Source organism: Rousettus aegyptiacus, unplaced genomic scaffold (assembly GCF_014176215.1).
Source record: "Rousettus aegyptiacus isolate mRouAeg1 unplaced genomic scaffold, mRouAeg1.p scaffold_m13_p_2, whole genome shotgun sequence".
In the NCBI taxonomy this organism is placed as follows: Eukaryota; Metazoa; Chordata; class Mammalia; order Chiroptera; family Pteropodidae; genus Rousettus; species Rousettus aegyptiacus.
In genome coordinates, this window is record NW_023416295.1 from 172,287,781 (window position 1) to 172,312,535 (window position 24,755).

Genomic DNA, 24,755 nt, shown 5'->3' on the forward strand with positions numbered 1-24,755 from the left:
TCTCACACACGACGAGGTTCTTGGAATGAGGAATGGTTACTGCAGCCCAGCCTCAGTCAGCCTCAGCCTGCAGATCGAGGCAGCTTGCACGCCAGGCCCACTGCGCCCTCACATCTGGGGTCACAGAAGCAAAGGGCACCAGAAGGATAGATATGAAATTAAATGTGTTACGAGGAAGGGACAGGGATAGAAATCACATTTCTGAAGGTGAAGTCCTAGGGTCAGGGGTGGGGGGTGGGCTTTTGAGCTTTGAGCCACGTGCTGTTTTTTGTATTCAAAAATTGCAATTAAATTATTTTGGGAAAAGGACATGGTTTCGGAGGGCTATTAGGGAGAGACGAAGAGTAATTAGAGGGCAAGGTGAGGGCTGTTAGGGAGGGGCGTGGCCAGAAGGCATTCTTAGAGTATGTTTGATTCTGTACAAATTGAGATTTTGGAAAGCAGCAAAGGACCGCATGGAAATCAGCTACAGTCCAAGGGAGCAACTGCTTATTGCATCCAACTGGGGCGTCAGACACAGAACCAGAGCTGCAGGGAAACTCAGAGGTCACGGCATTCACTGGTTTCAGACTGGAGACCCAGAACTGCCCTGCTTGTTCACGCTCCCACATCAGTGCGGAAGGCTGGAGGGCAGACGCCCCCTGGCAGAGTCTGCTGTTGGTCTTCGGTGGAGGGCGACATATAGAACCTTGGCTTCGGATACACATCCAAGTGGCCTGGGGACCATGGAGGCCATTGTCCTGGTGAGAGGGCCAGGGAGGGGACTATAGCAAACAGCCAATTGCCACCAAGGTTCCCAGGACAGGGTGGGGGGTGGGACATCCTCCAGGACAAGCCTGAGCCAGGCGCGCAGAGCTGCCCCCTTTCAGGGGCGCCCGTTCTGCCGGCCCTCCCAGTGCGTCTGCTGGCACCTGCCTCTCGTCTCCTCTCTGGAAGACTAAAGGGACCGCAGCTGGCAGGTTTTGTCCCTTCCCTTAGGACCGCAGACTTGAGCTCTGCACACAGTGGAGAGCCCAGTTACACATGCCACACGCACATCCATGTGCCTTGCAGGGCACAGGTGCCTCAGCACTGAAGCACACCAACAGCCCCCGGAGGCTCACACGCCCATGGGGACTGCGCCGTGCTCTGCCATGTGCCTGTCTGTGCCGACACAGTTCTTCCTCTGTGCTGAGCTGCCTGCCGGGCTGGGGTCTCAAGGCCCAGCTCGAGGTGGTTTCCCTGGTGGGCCCTGCTCTCCCTTGCACCAGGGCTCCTCTGTTGAGTGTGCTTGAGTGTACAGTGCACGCTCGCTGTGGGCGTGGAGCCGGCTCACTGTTCTCACCTGGCAGGCCCTGCTTATGGCTCCCAGCCTGGGGGAGAACTTCCCTTTGCAAAGTTAGATAACAGGCCGGGCTCTCTGTCAGAGGATTGGCGCGGTAGCTCCACGTGCTGCAGCTGGCACAGGGCCAGGCCCGCCCTGCTAGGCAGCGGGAAGGGAAGGCCTGGCTGCAGCCGGAGCTGGCAGGTGGCCGAGCTGGGGGTGGACGGGCGGGCTGGGGTCCGTGCTGCCCATTGGCTGCCTCGGCTCCTGCCCCGCCCGCCTCCAGAGCTTGCGGCTCCTCAGCCAGCTCCTGCCTCTCCAGCTGCCTCTGAACTCCCAGAGCAAGCTCCTCCTGCCATGTCGAGCTGCGACCGGATCGGAGTGGCCCCGGCCATGGACATGCCTGAGGTCCTCAAGTCTCTGCTGGAGCACTCTCTGCCTTGGCCAGAGAAGAGAACAGGTAGGAATGGAGGTGGCCTCCATCGGCTGGCCACCCAAGTGCCTAAGGGGTGGGGGCAGCCAGAGCACAGTGGCAGGACAGGCATCTCCAAGCTAGGGAGGGCCCCTTGGTCCCTTCCTGGGCAGGAGGAAGGTCTGGGGTGCAGAGAGAGGCACAGTGGAGAGTGCCACGGCAACTCAGGAACTGCCCCCTAGGCCTGCGAGCTCGGGGAAGCCATGGCCAGTGTGTGGCCACTGACAGGTGCTGTGCTCATGTGGGACAAGGATGGGACCAGAGGGTTCGGCTGAGAAAATGCACTGGACGCTGACGCTTATTAAGCTCCCTCGCTGTGCATGCTGAGGCGGCAGAGACTGGCAGCCTGGAGACTCGGGTAGTCTCCGGTCTGGAGAAGAGGCTTTCCTCCATGCTCCTGCTTCAGCTCCCGCTCGCTGGAGGGCTGAACTCATGGATGGGAGGGAAGCTGTTATGTAACAGAAGTACAGGCTCAAAGCCCGGGTTCCTAGGATACCACGGGCAAACACGGGGCGAGGCAGCCGGCGGAGGAGGGCGTGGACCCTGGGGCAGAGCCAGCGGCCAGGCCCAGGTGTCTCCCAAGTCTTGCCTGAGAAACATAAGGCCATGGCTAGCCTTGAGGGACACCTGCTCAGGATATTCCCCCCCGAATAAATATTCCTCCCAGTCCCCTCTGTTCTAAGACATTGGGGTCTCACACCCAGTTCCTCATTGCTCAAACTTCCCCAGGCACCTATAAAGGAGCCCAGCTGTCCTCTGCTGCCCAAATCTGACTTAGGAGCCCCGATGTCCCCTCGGAGACCCCCCTCAGGCCTCTCCCTCACAGACATCTGGTGTTTCTCAGTACCGGGTAGCCCTGGTTGCCCCCGCTGGACCCTCAGCCCTCTCCAGAACTCTAGAGCCTGGGGACAGATGCCCATGGGGAGCTGGGCTCAGGGAAGGAGGGGTGGCAGGCTCTGCTCCCTGGAGACACTGCCTGAGGGAAGAAGGTGGGTCCTGGAGCTCAGGGCAGGGTCACCGTGGGCTCTCACTGAGCTCTGGGCTCAGCCCCTGAGCCCACACCCTGTGGTTTCCAATGCAGTCTGGGCCACCCGCGGAGGCAGGCATTACAGAGGGAGTTCCTGTGGCCGCTTAGCAGTCAGGACCCCAGCTGCTCAGCAGAAGAAGCCCGTCTCCTCAGGACGCCCTCAACTCAGCCACAGCTAACTTTTTCTCGCCATCTCTGATCGGCCCGTGTAGGCCGGTGAAACTGAGTCTTTATGGTTAGAGGCAGGGGGTGGGGGCTTCCTTCAGTCCAGGGCGCACAAGGAGTGGCTGGGCTGCCCGTGGCTTGTAGGGACAGTTCCTGGCTGGCCGGGAAGGGTTCTTGGGGGCAACTCAGGGCGCTGCTCCTCCGATGAGGATGACAGAGCCTTTGAAGTGTGGCAGCAGCTGCTGGTCGCTGGCTCCCAGCTGGTCCACAGAGCCCTGCGACAGCCGGAAAGTCCCCGCTGCACACTGTAGATGGGCAAAGTCGGGTCCAGCGCTGAGAGGACTTGCCCAAGGTCTCAAGCAGAGCTGTGCCAAGAGCTGGCACGCTCTGACTGAGGCTCAGCTGGTCGGGTACAGCAGGGTTGGTCAAGTAGCGTGGGCCAGTGTCTCGGCCACCTCCTCTGAGTGGTATCACTTCTCCATGTGGTATCTCACTGGGAGTCAGAAGCATGAGGCCTTGTGGGATTGACAGAGACCAACAGGTAGATAAAACGAGGTGTCAGTGCACCTCACAAAGACTGTACTCACGTCGCTGCCCCTAACCCACAATCACCACTTTCCAAAGCGCCCAGATTCTCTAAATCTTTTATGAAAATAAAGGTACCCGTCTGAAAGCAATATACCCTGTGGAAAGAGCACACACGGCACGCGGAACTGGAATCCCCAGCAGTCGCGTAGCAAGCGCTTTAAAAGTTCCGGGTGCCGCCGCCTCCCTCCCTGTGTCCCCCACTCTGGCTTCGACCTGTGGGGGGAAGACAGCTGAGGAGCCTGTTGCCCTGGCAACAGGTGCCCTCAGGATGGCTCGCCCTTTGCTTTGGTGTAGAAGCGGTGGTTCCTCGTGGGGGACTGAGACCTGCTGACAAACTCCCCGGTTTCTCCAGCCCAGTGGCTGTGCGTCAGCACACATTTAGGCCGTGTGCGGAGCGTACCTTGGGTCCACGAGGGAATTTCAGAGGAAAGCGCGCGGGGTGTGAGGAATGCCAGGTGTGCTCTCACGAGACTGTCCTCCCTGCAGCCTCTCATTCCATTTTCTAGTCTCAAGGACGCTCCCTGAGACCGACCTTGGGGTGTCTTCCTCTCCCCCTTGCCCCCTACCCCAGCCTGTGCAGACAGACCTCCAGCTCTTTCCTGACCAGGCTCCAGCCTCTCTTGGCTTCAGGTTACGATGGCCCCCTGCAGCCCCTCAGTCTGGGCCACTAGTTTGACCAACTTTCCTGTGGGCAGAGAAATCCACATCCAGCAAAAGAGTGGGTCTGTACGCCGAGTCCTGACTCAGTTTCAGGGGAACTGCCTCTGGGCCCTGATCTCTCGACTATTCTTCCTGTTTCTGCTCCTGCTCTTTCTTCCCAGGATCCTCTTCCAAAAGGCGATTCTGTTCCAGACCGCTCACTCTCTCACTTTCTTCTCCAGCTTCTTGAAAGACCCCGCTTCTCTTAACCATACTGCTAGCTCTTTACGCCCGTTCCTTCCTCACCCTGTAGAGCCTTGGCTGTGCCCAGAGGCCAATCCCCCACCTTTCTGCCAGCTTCGGTCACTCAGGCCTCCTTTCTAGGGAGCCAGGCAGCATGAAACACACCCCAAGGTTGAACGAAGCCTTCACCTATTCAGTGGAGCAGGCAGGGTCCTCATCTCAGGGAGCTCCTAACTTGACACTGACGAGTCACCCAGCAAGGTATTCTAGACATACCTCTCTCTCTAGCCCCATCTGTAAAAAGAGGGGAAAGAATACCTGATTCCTAAACTTGTTGCCGGGATTAAATGAGTTATCCCACGTGAAAGCGTTTGCAAACTGTGAAGTCTCACGCTATACTCTCTGTGAAGGGCAAAGAGCAGCTGGTCCTGGCCTTATGCTCCTTCCATTGACATCATATTTGCAATCTGACCCTCGTTCCCTCCTTCCTTTGAAGCTTCTCCTTAAAAGAACTGAATGTCGCCAGTTTGTGCGACGCACGTAGGGCCACCTCCTCGGAAACTTGGAAACGTGTGCTGAGGGTCTTGGCGGCGTGGTGCCATTGGCCCTTCACCAAACTGGACAGCCCAGCTGGAAGGGCCAGAGACAGAGCTGAATGATAACAGGCTGGCTCTCAAGGCGACTTGCTGGGACAGAGCAGGGGTGTGGAGGAGGGGCCTGGGCAGCCTCCTCTTGGAGGACTGAGCTAAACAGGACGAGAGGGTGGACTTGGTGCAGCCAGGGCCATCCTGAGTGTGGCCTCAGTAAGATACATGTGGTCACCTCCACTCCCAGCCTGGGGTAACGGGGCAAAACAGAGAAGTCCTCAAGTTTGCTTGCAGGGAAGAGGAGTGTGAGGGGCCCGTCCTTGTGCTGGAGGCTTAGCTGCTTTAGTCTTACTACCACCTACTAAATGGCAAGGAAACCCTCAGGGCCGGTATGCAGGCCAGCCTCTCTCCTTGTTCCCACTGGAGGGGTTCAGCTGTCTTCTCTACCTATCCCGTTACCAATGAAAGAGGAGAAACTCCTTGTCACTGGCTGCCAGAAACTGACGGCAGTGTCCAGGAGCGCTCCCTTCCAGATGATGTTGCATCTTGACAGGCCTGACCCAAGGCCAGGCTGCTCAAGGAATGAAGCCTAAATTGAACGGCCACTGTTTTCTGAGCATGAGCTGGGAGTCGTGCCAAGTGCTTTGACATCATGCCTGTGAAACGGCTTTGCAAGGCGGCTGTGATCATACACTCTACGGATGAGGAGACCGAGGCTCAGAGAAGGGAAGGCCACATAGTTGTCCAGGGTTCCAGCTCAGCTCCGCCGGGTCCCAGGCTCGTCTCTGCCCACGGGGTGCCGGGGCCTCTGGAACCCTGTCTCAGGGTAGCACCTCTTGGTCATCCGTTGCTCTTGCAACATTTGTTCATTGAGTGTTCGCTATGCTTGTGGTCTGGAACTGATGCAGGACAGGACAAATTTCCCCAAGTGACAGGGAGACCAAGCCCAGTACCGAGAAGGAGGGGGTCCTTTGGCAGAGAGTGTAGAAAGAATTCAACATGCATGCCAAAGTTGGAGTCAAAAGGCAAGTATTAGAAAAGGGATAGCGCTCCACAGACTGTGGTTTCCTCTCAGAAGCAGAGAGTGAGAGGGGCAGCGAGAGAGAGACAGAGAAAAGGCACTGAGAGGGACCCTAAGTGTTCCGAGAATTCGGTTTGTCATTCTTTAGTTCCCATTTCCTTTGATAAGGACATACAGTGAGAAAGTGGAAGAGTATGTAGAGTTCAAAGGTAAGAACATGTCGAGTGATGAAAGGCCTGCTGGCCGTTCCCAGCCCTGAATCCTTAGGTTCCCCATGGTTTTAGCCGAGTGACTCTTGGTGCCTGTTCCCCTTCACAGGTGTGGAGAACGGGCTGGTAGCAATCCCAGCAGACATCTTCCTTTGTTCTGCAGGTGTCCTCCTCATCTGGCTACAGAGCTGATGAGCATATTGCAGTCTCTGATTGTGGCTTGATTAAAATTTTACTTCTCTTGCATCCTCCCTACATTAACATGAATGAGACACACAGGGCCGCTCACCTGACAGTTGCATTCTATAGGGAAAGGTAGCCAACAATAGCAATCAGGAGTCAGGGCCAGCCTCTCAGAGGGAGTGATATTTAAATCAAGGCCCAGGTGAGGAAGAGCCAGAATGTTAAGGCTGAAGGAACAGCTCCTGCAAAGGCCCTTTCCTGGAGCAGGAAAGACACGTGTCTGAGCAACAGAAGGCCACTGTGGCTGCAGGTGACCAACGGGGAGAGAAGGAAGAGATGGGGTTGGAGAGACATGAAAGAGGAAGAGCCTGCAGCTTGAAGGTCTTAAGGAGAAAGAGGCTGTCAACTCTGTGTGCAAGGCCCCGCCTACTCCCACTACTCTTGGGGAAGTGCCAGGTGGGGAGGAATAAGTTACTCAACGAACAATCCAAAATGGAATTAAAGTAAGAGTTAACTTCAACTGAGCACTTGCTACGCACCAAGTGCTGCTCACAGCAGTGCCTAAACTAATTCCTTTACTTCTGACACTCAGGCACAAAGAGGTTAAGTAACTTGCCTGAGGTCACACGGTTAGAAGTCTTGAAGCTGGAATCAGAACTAGATATCTGGCTCAAAAGTCCACACCCTCCCACACCACCAACGGGGCTTGCACGGGAGAACACCTGGCCGTCTGGCGGTGGCTGTTGAGACATGGCAGAGGCTGGAGGTGAGGGCTTCTTTCTGCAAATGGTCCCTCTTGGGGAAGCTCTCCATCTGTAATCTGAATCCTGGGAGTGGGCAAAAAGCAAGCCAAACAGGAAACTAGTACTCTTGAGAGTATTGAAGAGATGGGCAAGAGTTAGTGGAGAGCCTCCACCCACCACTCCTGCATTAGAACACAGTGAGACCAAGGTACAAAGCTCAGCCGGGAGCTATGCAGCCACAGGTATGTGGGCTCAAAAGGAGGCAGCTGTTGGCCAGGCTAGTGCTAGGGGACGTGCCACGTTTGTCGTGCCAGGTTCAGATGTGAAACACAATGACTTTTTTAATGTTAATAACGTTCCAAATGTATAGGACTTGGCTCTGAAACATTTTATCCCTGCTACCAGCACTAACAACAAATGAGCCAACAAATATTTACTGAGCTACTACCCTGAACAAAGCTTTGCACTCTCCTGCATTTGGTATTGACAAAGTGCCCAGAGAACTGGGCTTTGTAAGAGTTCAATCGAACGAAGCCTTATCATAGTCCTGCTCTTACACACACCAGGCTTATATCACATACTTCAGGAAGTTGGAAGATAGAATGGTCCTGTCCTACTAGATGCTGCATATATGGCCAGAGGTCATTATGAGATATCTGGCCAAAGGTTCCTGTGCTAGAGTTTTAGCTCCTATGAAGTTTAAGTTTAAATGTTACTCCAAATTAGTATAAGGGTTAATGAAAGGTACTTGTTCTTCATGGGCTCAGTTGAATCAGGTTTTTAACTTGAGTTGGTTCCAGGTTTCTGAAACATAAAAGAGTAAAATTTAAAGCCAGTCTAGCTCTGGAAAACGTTCCAGCTTATACTCTAGAACTTGACCTCGGCCCCACAGCCTTGTTCCCACACCTTAAATAACTCTACTGACTCAACACCACCTGAGTGTAAGGGGAAGGGTGGAGCCCCCCCCCAACCCATGCCACACACTGTTCCAGAAGGGCACTTGACATTGCTTCTCACACATCCTCATAACCACTCTGTGAGGTAAGCATATCCATCTCTGTTTCCAAGAGAAAAATAACTGAGGCTTAGGAAAGATAAGTCACTTGCCCAAGGCCACGTGGCTGGTCAGTTAGTGGCTATGGAAAGACTCTCCCCAGGCCTGCCTCCTAGGCCCACAAAGTTACCACTGCCCCAACTTCCCTCAAGAAGTGGCTGCATGAAACCCTATTACTAAAGAACATTAAGGTACCTCCTCATACCTTTAAAGTCTTAACCACGTAATAACATGTTCTTTTTATGGAGTTTCTTTGTAGGGCTCACACACACTGTGGAAATTAGCTAATTGCTTCTCAACATTTATTTATCCACTAAAAAAAGGGGCAACGCCACACTGTTATTCCCACTTTCCTGACGGGAGCTAGAGGTAGAGAGAGGCTGCTATGGCTTTTCTCCGGTCAGCTGAAGAACGAAGAGGAGAACATAATGGCTCCAGCCTCCAGGATGGTGCTGTTGATGGCTGCCAGCCGGCGACGTAGCTAACCTCCCAGCTTGCAAGTAGGCACGAGAGAGAACATGTTTGTAGTGTTCCCGCACTATTTGTGACACGCCATTTACCCTCTGGTTATCCTGAGAAAAAAAACCCTTCTCTGGGGAGTGTCAGTACATGAAAAGAGAACTGAATCAAAACTAACTTTTGGAAACCTCGCCTGCTTGCATTGCTTCTCACTAGTATCACCTGCCTGCTAGGTTGGTTGCTCCGGGCTGGGTGATAAGTGGAGTAGGCATTATCCCTTTGGGATAACTGTAACTTAAAAAACAATCTAAATCTTTACTTCCTCTTGCTATGTCCTACCTTTGTCATAAACAAACGTTAGAACTTTCCACTGTTACTGTAAATCCTCCTTTAATACCTTGAGAATGTCTCCCCCTTAACATTGTCACATTAGCCATGAAAATATACATTTAACTCTAATCCAGTAAGTCTCTTCAAGGCCAAACTAGCCATTTTTAAAAAAGCTTTGTATATTGTTTTAATCAATCTCTTTGGAACGTCCTTTAAAATTTGTTTCTAAAACCCTTTAGGTTAGTTTCTCCTAAAAATAAGTTAGTTTAGCCGCATACAGAATCCTCACTAACAACTCTGCAACACAATAGCTTTTCTGTACACAGTGTAGTATTTGCTCTGACTTGAGAGTAGCACTGTACGAGCCTCCAGGATAATGGACACACCAAGCAATGGATTTGTACCCATTAGTTTTAGTAAAATTATGACAACTACCATTTGTTGCAGGTTTGCAATTGTGCATGTTACATACACTGGCTCACAGAAACGCCACAAGAGAGATCCTGCCCTGTCTCCCTTTGACATATAAGGAAAGGAGGCCTGGAGAGGCGAAGCACTTGGCTGGAGAGATCAAGTCAGAAAGTGACTGAAGTCTAATCAATGAGGCAGTAAGAACTTGAGTTTTAGAGTCAGACTCCATCACCTGCCCCAACCACCACTCAGCATCCCTTCAAATCTCTTGCCTTCCAGGGCTGTTCAGGAAACAATTTCTTTTTCCTCCTCAACGCCCAGCAAAATTCTGATAGCATCGGCCTGACAAGTTTCAGCTAGTTGAGGGTTGCACTCACGCACCTACTCTATGAACCAAAAACTCCATCCTACCATTCCCCCAGCCCAACTGCTGGAAGGCCGAGGCCATTGGCAGGATACAGGATAAACAAGCCAAAGTCCCTGCCTTCTGGGAGTTTAGGCAGGGCGGGTTTAGGATTGTCTGGGTTCAAAGCAGAGTATGATTTGTTCTATAAAGAGGTACAAAGTTCTGGGCACTGTTTAGAAGCAGCTGCCTATAACGTTCTCCACATGTGTGCCCCTCAGATTTTACATTTTCGGGTTTCCTAAGGAACTCCCAGGGAGTGTAGGTGTTTTGAGAGGAGGTGGTTCTTCCACAAAATGTATAAATGGTACCCTGTGTAAAGGAGTTTGGATGTTTTGTCCCTAGGAAAAGGATGGAAAGGTCTTAGAAAGGAACAGAACTTCAGGGCTGTTGCGGACTTTAGAGATTGTCTAGTCTAACCCTTTAATTTTATAAATGAGGAAACGGGCTCACTGGACTTTCCCAAGGTCACAGCTAGTAAGCGGGAGGACAAAAGCGTGAACCCCGGCCCGGGATGAGAGGTGGGCCTTTTATCTCCATTCCACCCCACCCCACTCCACCCGGGCCTCAAAAATGCTCCCTCCATGCTAGTGTTTATCTGGTCGCCACGCCTGCACCAGAAACCCCGGGAGGAACCCGACACCCCCTTCGGCGGCGGCCAAGCCTGCTCCCGCCATCCCTACGGGAAGGGCAAATCGTGGTCCGCCCCCCTGCCCTCAGCCAACCTCTGGGTCGCAAGGGAGGAGGGGTGAGGGCTCGGCTCTGCGTCCTGGCCCCATGACCCTGGGCAGAGTCCCAGGAACAAAAAAGCCCTTCCCTCCTCCCCTTCCTCCCCTCCCCGCCGCAGCCCCGCACGTGCTGCGCCTCGTGCACCAACCCGGGCCCCGCCCCCGCCTTCCATTGGCTGTTCCGCACCTTTCCCCTCTTCCCCCTCCCCGAGCGACTGGACTCGGCTGGGGCTCCACGTGACCCGAGGGGGGCAGGGCCATGCGGCCCGAGCGGGCTCTCTGATAGGCTCCCCAGGCCGCTGCCAGCCCCGCCTCCCCCCAGTGGCGCGTCCCGAAGGTGACGAGATTGGGATAAGAGGAAAGGGAGAGCGGTTACGGTGGTCTGAGAGGAGACCGGGGATTATGAAGAAGAAGGCGAAGGTGAAACCTCTGGTAGAGGGAAAGGCGCTGCACCCGAAGAGGGCCCATAACACAGACTCCAGCAGGCGCCAATCAGGTGACACGGGCGGACGGGGCTGGGCCTTAGGCGTTGCTCCTCACCTGGCCCGGCACGTATCCCACTTACCCCCGGCAGTTTAACCAATCGCAGCCCGGAAGGCTGCGCCCGCCCTCCTCATAGGATGGGCCAATCCAAGGCTGCGATCCGGGGACGCTGGCCGGGCCTCATGAATAATTAATGTGCCGGAGCCTGTCCGCAGGCGGGGTAGGGATGGAGGGAGGCGGGGGAGCTGCTGGGCGCCTGCGCAGTAGCTGCCCGCGTCGTCAGCTGCGGCGGGTCGCACGGCTTCGGCCATATCTCGGGGGGCGGGCGGGGGAGGCGAGGCTTGCGAGCAGAGCGCGGTGCACGATGTCCGACGCGAGCGGCGGAAAGAAGCCGCCTGTAGAGCCGCAGGCAGGGCCAGGCCCGGGGCGCGCAGCTGGGGAAAGGGTCTTGCCGGGCTCCTTCCCACTAGTCCTGAAGAAGCTGATGGAGAACCCCCCGCGCGAGGCGCGCCTCGGTGAGGGGAGGGGGGGTCCGCGCGCCCTGGGGCGGGGTTTCCGCAGGGGCGGGCCTTGCGGGGGCGGGGTCGGGGAGGTCGGAGGTCCTGGTGAAGTGGCCCCGCGGAGGGGGATGGGGCCAGAGATGACTAGGGTTTTGGGGGCGAGGCAAGAAGACGGTTGGGAGGAGAAGGTCGGGAGCGAGTTGAGAGGTTGGGTCAGATGGGCGTTGGCGGGGAGGTTGGGTCTGGAAGGAGAGGATGGGGTGGGATCGCGGAGAGGGGTTCTTTGGGGCAGTCTGGGCGCGCGCGACGTGTAGGGGTTACTCAGCAGGCTGACGGGGGTCGCAGCAGCCACTTTAATCACGCTCCAGGGCGCCTTCTCTGGAGACAACTGCATCAGAATTATTTGGGATGCTTGTGTAGAATGCCAGTTACTGGGCCCCACCCTGCACCCACCGAATCTGCAGTTCCTGGGACAGGAATTCGCATTTTAAGGAGCCCCCCACCTCCGTGATTCTGAAGTCCGCTAAAGTTTGGGAAGCACTGACTTACATGGCAAATTGGTTTTGCATATGGCCTTGCTCTCTCCTGGGAGGAAGACCTGTCTTCATCACCACTACTAGGTACACACTGGAGATTTTCTGGAAGTGTTCCTGTGGGGTGCTGCCAAGGTGAGGGAGGAGTGTCAAGAGAAGGGATGCAAGGTGCCTTCTGAGGTGGCGAGTGAAGGGAGGCAGGCAGAGAGATGAGGGTCAGAATGAGGCCACCGAGGCCCTTCCCCTGGTTGGTTGGGGCTGACAGCAGACCTTGGGGCCTCAGTGGCAGGGCTGGCTGCTGCTTGTTTCCTAGGCCCCAGTGGTCCCTGGGGTTTATGTGGAAAGCAGGTTCGGCCTTGGTTGTTCGGCCAGGGGACACGAGGTTAAGGGAGTAGCAGGAGTGCCGCCTATTGTAGTTTAAGGTGCACAGAAGTGTGCTTTGAATCTGAGACCTTTGACTTTCCAGGAACCATCGGTGTGATTTGGAGATTTGGAAAGGAATAGGTCTTCTGTGAATTAACTGTCTTGGGGAATTAATTATTTTTTTAATTGCCATTTTTCTTCCTTTCTGGGTGTGTTCTGAGGCTTCCATTCCTATGGCTTGTCACTGTCGGGTTATAAATAGCTTCAGCATATCAGGTGAGACCTGTTCACTGTCTGCTTCGGGACCCAATGTGCACGGACCGTGTTGTTTGTTTTTAGGGCGATGCTTTGTTCCAGGTTTGAGGCTGAGACGAGCTGCTGGGACAGGTGTACACATCTATCAGGTTCTTGTTCAAGGTTACCAAACCGTCTATAATAGTGGTTCTACTTTACATTAATGTGCTCACAAAGCACTTTGACGGAATCTTATTTAGTGTTCCACAACAGTCCTAAAGGTTAGTATCCCTACTTCCCAGATGAGGAAAGTTGAGGCTCAGAGATGTGAGAATGTTTTCTCAATGTCACATAGCTAGGCTTTGTAACTCTCAGTCTGGTGCTCTTCACTGTATCCCTGGCAACCACCGAGGTCACTCCTTGTGACCTGAGTGATGAGCCTTGTTCTTTATCATCTGTTACAATTAAACCTCCAGCTTATGAAAACACTGAGGCTAGGCAAAACCTGGAACTTATTGTTACTTGTCCTTTGGTTGGAGTGTTTTCCTATCTCCTCCCTTCTGTCTCCTTTGATCCCATGACTCCGCCCAATTGGATCCACAGTCATTTTGGAGCGGAACATAGAGTCAAGATCTTGGGGGAGGAGAACAGCGAGGCCATCTGGCCCACCCAGCCCAACAAAGCTTGGCTTTCTTACTTCCCACCTGGTTTTCAACCAAAACCTGGTACAGAAGGCAGTTGCAAGCAAGAGTTTAGGTTAATTCATATTAGAAGCCATGACCAAATTCTGTTGAAACCTCCACCTTCTTAACTCACTGGGTGTGTTCATTTTTATTGTCTCAACAGACTGTGTTTTGGCTGGCTATGGTCTAAGCCCATGCATGACTGGTGTATTTCCAACATAATCATGTTCAATTTTTCTTTTTCACTTCAGAATCCATAGTTCAAAGTCGTCTCCCTCAATTTGAAAACCCATGAACTTGTCATGAGTTCATCTCCCACTTTCTTGATTAGTCTCCCTGTCACTTTGATTTCCTTCCAACCTTGTCACATTTCTCTCGTCTTTTTTTCCCTAATTTTCCCTTTTTTAGATATCCATGTATGGTAACTTTGTGACTGAGACAATTAGGTGAGATCCAGTCCCTGCTAATTGATTAGTTTTGCTTTAAATGGGAGCGAGCTTTCTTCTTCAGCTCCACCCTCTCCTTTTTCCCCAGAAAGTCTTGTCTGCTTATTCAGGGATAGACAGTCTCTTGAAATAGTTGGTCTGAAAAAGGTCCTGAAAAGACAGCTCCAGGCCGTCTGTATCTGATAAACCTACAGGGAATCTGTTTGCAGACGCAGTGGTTTTCATTCAGTATACACATTTTTTCATTTCCATGTGCCACCATCTGACTGCTCTTGCCTTGGCCCCAAGATCTAGAAATGCATCAGACACAGTCCCTGCCCTCAGTGAGCTCACAGCAGTAATGAGTGCCTGCCACTTGCCAGGAATTCTTCAAGACACTTTCAAATGTTATCTCTAGTGTACACCAAAGTCTCATGTCACAGCAACTGGGTGGCAGAGCTGGGATTTAAGCCCTAGGCTGGGTTGCTATGGAGAAGCATAGCAGAGGGGACAGGACAGAACACAAATACTTTGACCTGGCGAATCAGCTCTTTCCCGTTGTTTGGATAAGATATTAGGAAGGCTCAGGAATTCCCAGTTCCTCCTTATAGCTTCTCTCTGGCAGATGCTAATCTCACAGCTCATTCTGAATTAACCCTGGGACCACATTAGGACTTGGAGCTTGCGACCATTTTGAGAAGTCCTGGCACAGATGAGTGCAGGCTGCTTTCTCTAAAAGAGACCAGTGGGCTCGGGTCAAGCACCAGGTTACAAATGGTGAAGACAGTGGGCTCAGAAAGACGGGCACCCCTGTGATGTTCCCTGCTCGCCTCCTGGGATCGAGTTATGCTCTTGTGTGGTGTCTCATCACAGCTTTTGTGTCCACAGATAAGGAAAAGGCGAAGGAGAAGCTGGAGGAAGACGAGGCTGCGGCAGCCAGCACCATGGCCGTTTCAGCCTCCCTCATGCCGCCCATCTGGGACAAGACCATCCCGTATGATGGCGAGTCCTTCCACCTGGAGTACATGGACCTGGATGAGTTCCTGCTGGAGAATGGCATCCCCGCCAGCCCCACCCACCTGGTTCAGAACCTGCTGCTGCCTGTGGCAGAGCTAGAAGGGAAGGAGTCCGCCAGCTCGTCCACGGCGTCCCCGCCATCCTCCTCCACCGCTGTCTTTCAGCCCTCTGAAACTGTGTCCAGCACAGGTTGGTGATGAGCCTTTGAACAGGATCAGCTGTCCTGCCTGAGCAAGTCCACTTCCCACTGAGGGCTGCTTGTGGCTGCATACCCAGTGAGCCCCTCTTCTCAGGGGAGGGCCTGGTGGTAAAACCCTCTGCTCTCCACCTGTCCGCACAGCCCCTGAGGCTGGAGATGGAACCAGCAGTCGCATCAGTGGCAGTAGGAGCCTTTCTGTGCTGCAGGTGGTCCGGGCAGCAGACCGAGCCTTTCCAGTCCAAGGCTTCGAAGGGTAGAATTCCCGTTCTGCATTTTCTCAGTGCAGCTCTTTGCCCCGCATGCACTTTGCCACAGATTATTGGGATGCTCAGGCAATAATAATAATAATGGCAGCTAACATTTATTTAGCAGTTACTCTGGGCCACGCATTAACATGTAATCCGCACAGGAACCTTGTGAGATTGATACTATCACTGTGTTTTATCGGTGAGGAAACTGAGAACTTAAGTAACTTGCCCAAGGTCACACAGCTGGTAGGTAGTAGAAACAACACTTGAACCCAGAATGTCTGACTCCACAGCCAGGTACTGCTTTAGCACCAGTGCGAAAAGGCATCACCTTCGGGGTCCGTTCTTTGTCCCCTTGTCCTTTTTCTGTTTTGCCTCTGGGGGTTGGTTGGTTTTCATGCTCCTCAGTCATGAACGCTCCAGAGAAGGCATGGCCTCTGTTTCAGGGGTCTCTGCAAAGCTTTCTGCAGGCTCCGTTACAGACATACAGGCCGGTGTCTCCTGCAAAGACCCCAGGAGCTGGTGTGGAACCCTGGGACCCCACCTCCCCAAAATTCTCATGCTTTATTTTTTTAATTTTACCTTTTATTGTAGGAAGATTTTCAAATACAAGAGTTAGACTACTGTGATGAACCTCTGTAACCATCACTCAGCTTCTATAATTCTCAACTCAAAACCAACCTTGTTTTATGTAACTTTTTCCATTCTCCTCGCCTGATTATTTTTAGTCAAATCTTAGACGTTACATTATTTCATCCATGAATATTTTAATATGTGTGTAAAATATAAGGATTTTTTACAAAATATAACAGTCACCCATTTTACATCTGAACTTGACAATAAATCCATCAGCATTCCAATTTCCAAAAAGTCATTTCATGGATATTCCTGTTGTACAGTTTTTTTGGATCAGCATCCAAATAAGACCCACACATTTTATTTAGTTATGTCTCTTAAATCTCATAATCTATAGGGTCCTCTCTCCTTTTTTCCTTTGCAGTTTATTTGTTGAAGAAACGGAATCATTTGTCCTGTAGAGTTTTACACATGTTGGATTTTTCTGACTATATTCTTGTAGTGCCATTTAACATGATTCTCTGCCCTTAGGGTTTTTTTCGTTTGTTTTTGTTTTCCTATAAATGGGTTAGATCTAGAGGCTTTAGCTGATTCCAGCCAAATTCTTGTTGGAAGGCAGCTGTTTTGTGTCCTGGTCAGGTTGTCCTAGAAGGCTAGATTCATGTGTGGGTAAGGTACAGAGCTAGAAGTGACCCTGAACTTGTACCTTAGACCACCTAGATGACATTCACCTTTGATTTTGTTTTTACATAAACCTTCTTGATGAAGTAGAGTGTCCAAAAGTGCCCACATCATAAGTGCACCACTCAACGAATCTTCACAAAGTAAAGCTGCCCATGTGACTCCCACCCAGATCAGGAGGTAGAATTCTCTTGGTGCTCCGGAAGTGCCTTGTGACCCCAATCAGTCATTGCCCCCCAGAGGCGATCACTCTCCTTATTTCCATCACCAAAGTTTCCTTTTGCTTGTAGTGCAACACTCTATGAATGTAATTGTATATTACATCCTTTGTTTTTAACTATTATGTATTGGTTACATTTATACTCATTTACAGCTTTCTGTTCTCTATAGATTTTCAGAACACATTCATGGAATACTGTGACAGAAAAACCACAAGGTTTTGTTGAACTAAGGTTATGTTGAAGAATTGTACACATGGTAGGAATGAAGGTAGAATTTCCTCTCTTAATTTTCCAGTTCTTTCTGTAGGAAAGATGAGTAGTATGTATTTTTTCATATCTAGCTTCTTTCCTCAACTTTGTGAAAATTTTTCATTGTTACCTGTAGCATAGTTTGTTCACTTTTATCACCAATTGGTATTCCATTGTATACTATACCACAGACATACCACAGTTCATCCATTCTGCCGTTGATGGACATTTGAGGTGCTTCTAGTTTCGGTTACACACAACACTGCCATGAGCACTTGTGTGCATGTCATCTGGTAAATATTTGTGTACAGACCAGGTGGACATTTACCTGGGAGTAGAATGGCTGGGTCATTAGATGTGCATGCGTTCAGCTTTTGTAGCTATGGCCAGATAGTGTATAAAGTGGCTATGCCCACCAGCGGGGTGTGGGGCTTCTAGTTGTCAGCCTTTGGTACCTTTGCTGTTTGTTCCGCAGGTATAGAGTTGGCAGCCACATTGGTCCCTGGTCATTCACTCCTCTGATGCTCAGCCCTGTTTGTAATTAACCTCCCCAATTGGGTACAGTGAGTTTATGTGCATGACCCAGTGAACACCTAAGTTTGAATAATGTCATACTTCTCAGAACCCTCCAATGGCTTTTCCCATTTCAGGGGAAAGTCAAAATCAGTAGCACTATTGACATTTGGACCAGATGATTTTTTTGTTGTTGGAGTAGAGGGAGGGACTGTCTTACACATTATAGGATGATTGGCAGCACCCTTGGCTTCTACCCAGTAGAACACCCTCCTCCCCACAATCCCTACATGGCCTGATGTCCCCTACAGGACAAAATTGTCCGCTATTGAGAACCACTGCTCTGTGGGGACTAAAGGCCCTATATTTTCTGTGCTTGACATGTCCCATTACCCTTCCCTGTCATTCATTCACTCTAGCTACATTGGCCTCCTTTGCTGGTCCTCAGACATTGGTATGTGCCTGTGTACATACCGGTGCACTCTACGTTCACTCTTTTTGAAATGTTCTCTCAAATATTCACATAGCATCTCACGCTTTTACAGATATTTTAAATTTATCTCGTGTGATGTCAGCCTTCCCCACTAGAATAGCACTCCACGAAGGCAAGATTTGTACTCGTTTTATTCATTGCTTTGTCTTTGCCAGGATAGTGCCTGGCATGCAGTAGGTGTTCAGTAAATTGTATTGACTGAGTAATTATTTTGTGTACTTTTATCAGTAGCATTGAATGAGTCGGCCAAAGGTGTAGGGTTTTTTGTTTGTTTGTTTTTAAATAACTTACCTCTAACAACCTTTGAATTCTGGAAGTTCTTTTAATCCAATGTCCACTATAAAGTGGCAGCCAGGAAGGGTGGAGAAAAACAAGGATTCAGAGTCAGCCAGACCCAGACTCAGATTTTGTTTCAGTCACTTATCACCTGTGTATCTCTGAGAAAACCATGTTGTTTCTCTGAGTCTTAGTTTCCTCATCTGTAAAATAAGGCTGACACCCATCTTGCTTTCAGAGTTGTTATAAGACTGAGCACAGTGACTGATAGTCTCTAGGTATCCAAAAATGGAAGGTATTTCGTTATTCAGTCTGTGTCCCTAACCCATTATAGTTCAGGGAGAGATTCAGCTGTTTCTTTTTACTTGAGAGTTTGAAACCACAGGAAGTTAAGGGGGTATAACGATTTAGTGTTTGCTTAACATTTCTAGGGGGAAGAAACAATCGGAATATTCTGTCTTTTCCAAGGGCCTCTGTTTCCTTTTGAGCATTTTGTCCATAAAGGAAAGCATTCTTTCCATGTTTGTGTTGTTGAGTTGAATCGTGTGTGCCCATCTGGCTTCGGGGCTGTCGGTGGTGTGGATTTTCTTTCCTCCAAGTGGCAGCGGCTGTGCAACATTGAGATTCAAGCAGGTGTCTGTGTGTGATGTGAATCTTCACTGTCCAGTGGGCTGCTTCGGGACCCCTGCTTCTGTGTCTTTCAGAGTCCTCCCTGGAAAAGGAGAGGGAGACACCCAGTCCCATCGACCCCAACTGCGTGGAGGTGGACGTGAACTTTAATCCCGACCCCGCGGACCTGGTCCTCTCCAGCGTGCCGGGCGGGGAGCTCTTCAACCCTCGGAAGCACAAGTTTGCAGAGGAGGATCTGAAGCCCCAGCCCATGATCAAAAAGGCCAAGAAGGTCTTTGTCCCCGATGAGCAGAAGGTAACCTGGTATCCATAGAAATGAAGGTACAGCAATGGTTCAAGAACTGAGGGACTGTGCTTCCTCATGGTGGATTTTATCTGGAGGCTCCTCCCTCCCATGGACCCCCTTTAAGAAGGCATGAGTTCAGAGCACAGAGCCATATCCTGCAGCAGTTTGTAGAAGGAAAGGGAGTCAGTGTCATTTGGCCCCAGCATGGCTCCCCGTAGCTTCTGTTTCCTTATCAGCCGGTGACCATGTCGATGTCCCTGCTTCCTGGCCTTAGCCCAGCCTTTGGGCAGGAGCTCACTAGGCCACAGGAACTGGGCTGAACAAGCCCTCGCTTTGAAGGACAAAAGATGGTCGTACGTTGCCATCCCCAGGGATGAGCAAGCAGCTTTCGGGCTGATGGTTTAATAGGAATTGGGAGGGGGAAGGAAAAGAGGATTTTGCAGTTTTTCCATCTTCTATGGAAAACTCACAGGAAGGACTTTTCATCTAACCTTTGAAATCAGGCTGACCTGGGTCCAGAGCCCACTTTATTACCTAGAACTAGGTGGGCCTCAGGTTCCTCATCTGTGAAATGGGAATAACCATACTTGCCTCTCAGGAGGTTGAGGCTTTCAGAATAATGACAATGAAAGTGCTATACCTTCACGTGATCCTTACTGTAGACCAGGCACTGTTATAAGCACCTTGTACATATTAACTCATTTAATCCTCAAACAACTTTATGAGGTAGTTACTGTTATTATCCCCCATTGTAAAAATGAGAGACCTGAGACATTGAGAGGTTAAGGAATTCACTGCTAGTAAGGGGCAGAGCCAAGATTTGAACTCAGGACTGGACCTTACCCGCAACTGAAACGGAGGCAAGGTGTAGACAGTGTGTTTATGTTGGAGTGGCACAGAGCAGGCTCCCAGGAAGTGGAGTCTCATTCCCTCCACCACTTCCTACCAAAGGGCCTTGTAACACACCCTGGGGAGAGGGCAAGGCCCCTCACTGTCCTTGGCACGTGCAGCTCCTTCCCAAGGTCCCACCTTGCTTTCCGGCTGTCCCAGATGAATGATAAGAGGAATCTGGGGTGCGGAGTGCTGGCAGGAGGGGAAGGGTTGGGGTCTCTCATGGGGAAAGAGGAGAGATCCACGGAGGACACTTCCCCACAGGATGAAAAGTACTGGACAAGACGCAAGAAGAACAACGTGGCAGCCAAACGGTCCCGGGATGCCCGGCGCCTGAAGGAGAACCAGATCACCATCCGGGCGGCCTTCCTGGAGAAGGAGAACACGGCCCTGCGGACGGAGGTGGCTGAGCTACGCAAAGAGGTGGGCAAGTGCAAGACCATCGTGTCCAAGTACGAGACCAAGTACGGACCCTTGTAACCCGTGCCCTTGCCCGGGTGGCGCTGCCTACACCTCAGCCCTCTGCCTGGGGGCTCCCTGAAACCCCACACACGTGGAGACTTATGACTCGTCACGGGCAAATGGTGGCGCACCTGCTCCAGGAGTGGTCACGTTTAGCTTCATTATCACATGGCCGGCGCACATGGCGACTTCACTGGTGGAGATGCGAGGGAATCGACACAGACGGGTGCATCAGCCTTAGTTTCTCTCCTTGGATGTCCCAGCCGAATCAGAAGGGGACCTCTGGAGCACAGATCTTTCACAGGGCGCGCAGGCTGCCCTGACTCTTCCTCAGCCGCCAGCCTGGGCCACGGAGGCCTGTCTCTGCAGAATGAGTCCATCGTTGTCGCCCTTACGTCTTCTCAGGTAGCAGGGCGCGTTTCCACGTGGGCTGTGTCTGTGGTCCACCTCACCCTCCCCGGAACGTCTTTGAGAGGAACACCCGTTCCCGCCTCCCTCGGAGGAACAGACACACCAGCTCCTCCGTAGTGTCCGCATGGGCGCCAGGCCACAGGAGCAGGGTCTCTGCGCAGCCCGGGATGGGTTTGGGTTTGGGGCCTGCAGCCGAAGTGCAGCCAACCATTCTTAGCTCCCACACCCCTTCACTCCCGTGGCTCCGAGGCCTGGAACCAGGGAGGAGGCGCTGGCGACTGGCTCTCTCTGCACTTGGTCTGCAGTGGAGGAGAGACTCCAGGGCGGCCAGTCTCTGAGCTCTGATCACGTGCATCTCCTCTTCTTCAGGTCACCAGTGGAGGCCAGCTTGTTTGTCCCACTAGACTGGGCCACTGAGCCTGCTGTTTCTTTTTACCCAGTGACCAATCTCAGATCTTAGATTTAAAAGGAAAACTCCACCTCATCTAGGAAGCTTAACTTCCTGGAGCCAGGATGTACCTTCCGCATGGTGTTTAGAAACCCAGCCTCCACAGCCCCTTCCACTGTGGGCGGGAGCTGGGGCATGTGTTTCCGTTTCTTGCTCTGCCCTCCGATGTTGGCCAGGCCAGAGGAAAGCAGCGAGGGCTTCCCAGTTCCCACTTCAGGATCTCTCTCCCACGCCAGCTGCCCAGAGGGCACCTCCTGGGCAGGACACCTGGTCAGGGGTCCCCAGGATCGCAGCACAACTCATGGAACAGCAGGCACTCGGGACATTTACACGGGCTAGAGTCCTCTCGGTCTGGGTCCCTGGAGACGTGGGCCGCCGCACCAGCCTGGCCGTGGCGTGGCCTGGAGGCGTCCTCGCAGCCGTTGCTGTTTCACAGCTGCTTTCTCTTGTGTCCAGCTGGACTTGTCCTTTTTGCTCTTCCCGGAGATTCACTGAGGGGCTCAGTGGAACCCTCTGCTCATTGCAGTCAGCTGGGGCACCTGCAGATGGGTGTATTTATTGGCTCAGGGCCAAGCAGCCTGTGTAGGGGGGTCAGAAGTGACGGGCTTACTTTGTTGTGCTCACCACTGGCTTTATTTAAAGTGGTGGCTCCAAGACCCGGGCACCGACCCCCAAAGACTTTTCATAATGCGTTAGGACCAGGGGAAGCCGCCCACTGGCATGGACTGCGCCCCAGGGGAATGCCACGGCCCTCTGGGGTCCTGCACACCTGCCTCTCTGGGGACTTGACAAGGGTCCCTGAGGCTAAGGGAGGCCACCCCCTCCCTCAAGGCCCCCCTGACTTTTACTTTGTGGTTCTATAAAAACCACGTTCACACTTTTCACTCTATTGTAACCACAACAGGGCAGTTGCGTCCAGCATGTGAGTGCCCTGCCCCGGGCAGCTTGCCCGCCCAGGCCCTCCCTTTGGCCTGGCTACCCACCAAGAGGGCACTTCTCATTTTGTTATTGGTAGAAGAGCCTCCAGCTTAAAAGCTCTTCATTTTCTTTGGCCAGAAAGTGTATGGTTTATGTTTTTTCATATTTTTTTTTTTTTTTTTTTTTAAATAGAGACTAAATCTCTGGATGGTGTTCATGTTCCAGCCCCCCGGGTGGAATGATGGCCCTGTGTCTCTCCTCTTTGTCCCGCCCACTGCCTATTCAGTGCCCGCTCCCCCTCCTCCCCAGGGCAGTGGGTGAGTGACTCCTTCCCAGAGTGCTGACTTGGAAAGAGTGTGGCTGTTGGCCTCTTTTAGAAGAGCCTCTTTGAGTCGGGAGCCTGGCAGGGACAGGAAGGAGATGTCCATGAAGGTTGACATGTTGGGGAAAAGGAGTGCTCAGGGAAGCATGTCTCCTCAGGCCTAGAATCATGTTTTGGCGGAAGGAGAGGGTTGGTGCCTGTTAGTTTCCACTGCGGAGTGAGGAGTCTCCTTGACATCTTCCTGGCCCCTCTTCATCTTGGGGCTGACAGCCAAAGGCTGAGGCTCCTGTGCTCAGATCTCTGACATTCCCTAAAAAGCCCTGGAGGCCAGAGAAGACACCGTGAACGGTTTCCGTGGGTTTGCTCTGGGCTGGGAAGCTTCATCGCTTCCTAAGCACCCTGTCTTCAGCTTCATGGGAGACTCAGTGCAACCTCAGAATGAGCTAGGAAGCTACAGGAGTATGTGCATATTACGTGTATATCTAGAAATAGAAGTGCGCGCGTGTGTGTGTGTACACACACACATACACACACACACATATATGTATTTAGAGAGAGTGAGAACTTTCACAATGGCCAGCGACCTTGTGGAGGACCTAGGTAACTTACCCTTGGCCATTGGAAGGGTTTTGCCTGTCTGGGTCCTGAGGTTGGGGAAGCCACTTAGCAGTGAACCTTGACCGGGTAAGCACCACCCTGCCGAGGGGCCACTGCGGCCCTGGGCGAGCAGCTCTTGCAGTCCTCCAGCCTGAGGCAGGGCGGCTGGCGTGGGATCCAGCAGAGGAGGGCCCTTTGTGCCGGGCATCTCGCCATCCAGGGCCCTGGGAGCTCTGCTCCACGCAACACAAAGGGCTGAGAGCCCCTGGTTTTCATGGCAGAACCCCACCCCAGAGCTCCTTTAACATCTGTTAATTAAGTGCAATAAATTTTTCTAGAAAATGGCAAAGATGACTTCCAGGTGGACATTGCTGTCTTGTGGTGTTGAGGATGCCGGAACACCACTTGGTTTTATTTTTCTAAGTGCATGTGATGTGATAGCGTGTGTGGGGCTCTGCGTCCTCCCCTGGGAGCTGGCATTCCCCTGGGCCCCTCTTTCTTGCCGTTGTTGGGGGAAGGAGGCAAGGAGAAAATCCTTCTTCCCAGGTGGCAAGGGCAGAAGCAGACTGTAGCCCATTGGCCTTATGTGCGTATGTGCGTGCGAGTGTGTCACTGCTGGTGGGCCGGAGTGATGGGGGAGGGGAGCCGGGAATGCGACCTTTTCAAAACAGAATTAAATATTTTGAGATGAGAATTGTGGGGCTGTGTTTTCTGTCCTCCCGCCCGCTTCCTGTGCTTCCTCCGTGTGTGTGGGCCGAAGAGCCTGGGGGTCATCCCTGGCACCCCTACAGGGCCCCTTTGGCCAAGTCACCTAACCGCTCCGTGCCCCGTGCTCCTCATCCGTCAGAGGGAAGCCCCTCCTGCCTGCCGACCTCACAGTTTTTTGAGAAAGAGCCAGTATCGGACCAGAAGCAGTTTGAGCAAAGGGAAGTGCTGCTCAGCTACGGGAGAGACAGGGAATTGCTCCAGGTCCACCGATGGCGCCTATGGAAAACGGGAGAAAAAAGACTGGGAGAGGCGGGTGTTGGCGGATGAATTCCTGGGGTTTTCCTTTGCTCCTTTTGCCAGATGTTCACCCTTGTAGGGCACCCGCACTGTCCTTACCATTCAGCACTGGCGCCCCCAGGTGCCCTGCTTGGGGCTGGCCCCGGCTCCCTGGGGGCTTCCATCTGGAGGGGGGGGCACGGCAGGGTGCACGGCGCTTGGCATGCTAGCTGCGAGTCCCCCGCCTTCTCCCCGGCGCCACCCCCGCTACACCCTTCTCGCTCCGCCGCCTCGCAGCAGAGACTGCCCTGCACAGTGTTCAGGCTCAGGCTCCCTGTCCTGGAGGGACCGGAACCATTTGTAATTTTGTTTCTGAGGAGAATGACATACATTTGGAGTTTGGAGATGGGCTGGTGAGGTGGGCTTTTTTAAAGGGCCATTTTACAAATAAACATTGAGGCTCAGAAAAGTAAAGCGATATGCTCCAAATCACAGCAGCAGAGCTAAAATTCACATCCAGAGTGGGTTTCAGATGTTCAGATTGAAG

At 52.4% G+C, this 24,755-nt stretch overlaps 1 protein-coding gene across 4 annotated transcripts; it reads left to right on the forward strand.

Moving 5' to 3' along the window:
• The first annotated feature begins 1,605 nt into the window (after positions 1 to 1,605).
• TEF (TEF transcription factor, PAR bZIP family member) lies at positions 1,606 to 23,918 on the forward strand. Of its 4 annotated transcripts, none has more exons than XM_016135846.2 (4): positions 1,606 to 1,763; positions 14,675 to 14,992; positions 18,964 to 19,184; positions 20,331 to 23,918. In XM_016135846.2, the coding sequence occupies exons 1-4, from the start codon at positions 1,661 to 1,663 to the stop codon at positions 20,544 to 20,546; spliced, it is 858 nt and encodes a 285-aa protein (XP_015991332.1). In that variant the 5' UTR covers positions 1,606 to 1,660; the 3' UTR covers positions 20,547 to 23,918. The 4 variants fall into 4 exon arrangements, with proteins under 4 accessions (XP_015991332.1, XP_015991333.2, XP_036093470.1 ...); XM_016135847.2 differs by lacking the exon at positions 1,606 to 1,763 and adding an exon at positions 1,776 to 11,061; XM_036237577.1 differs by lacking the exon at positions 1,606 to 1,763 and adding an exon at positions 11,347 to 11,563 and having other exon boundaries at positions 18,964 to 19,210; positions 20,331 to 20,424.
• Positions 23,919 to 24,755: the final 837 nt, after the last annotated feature.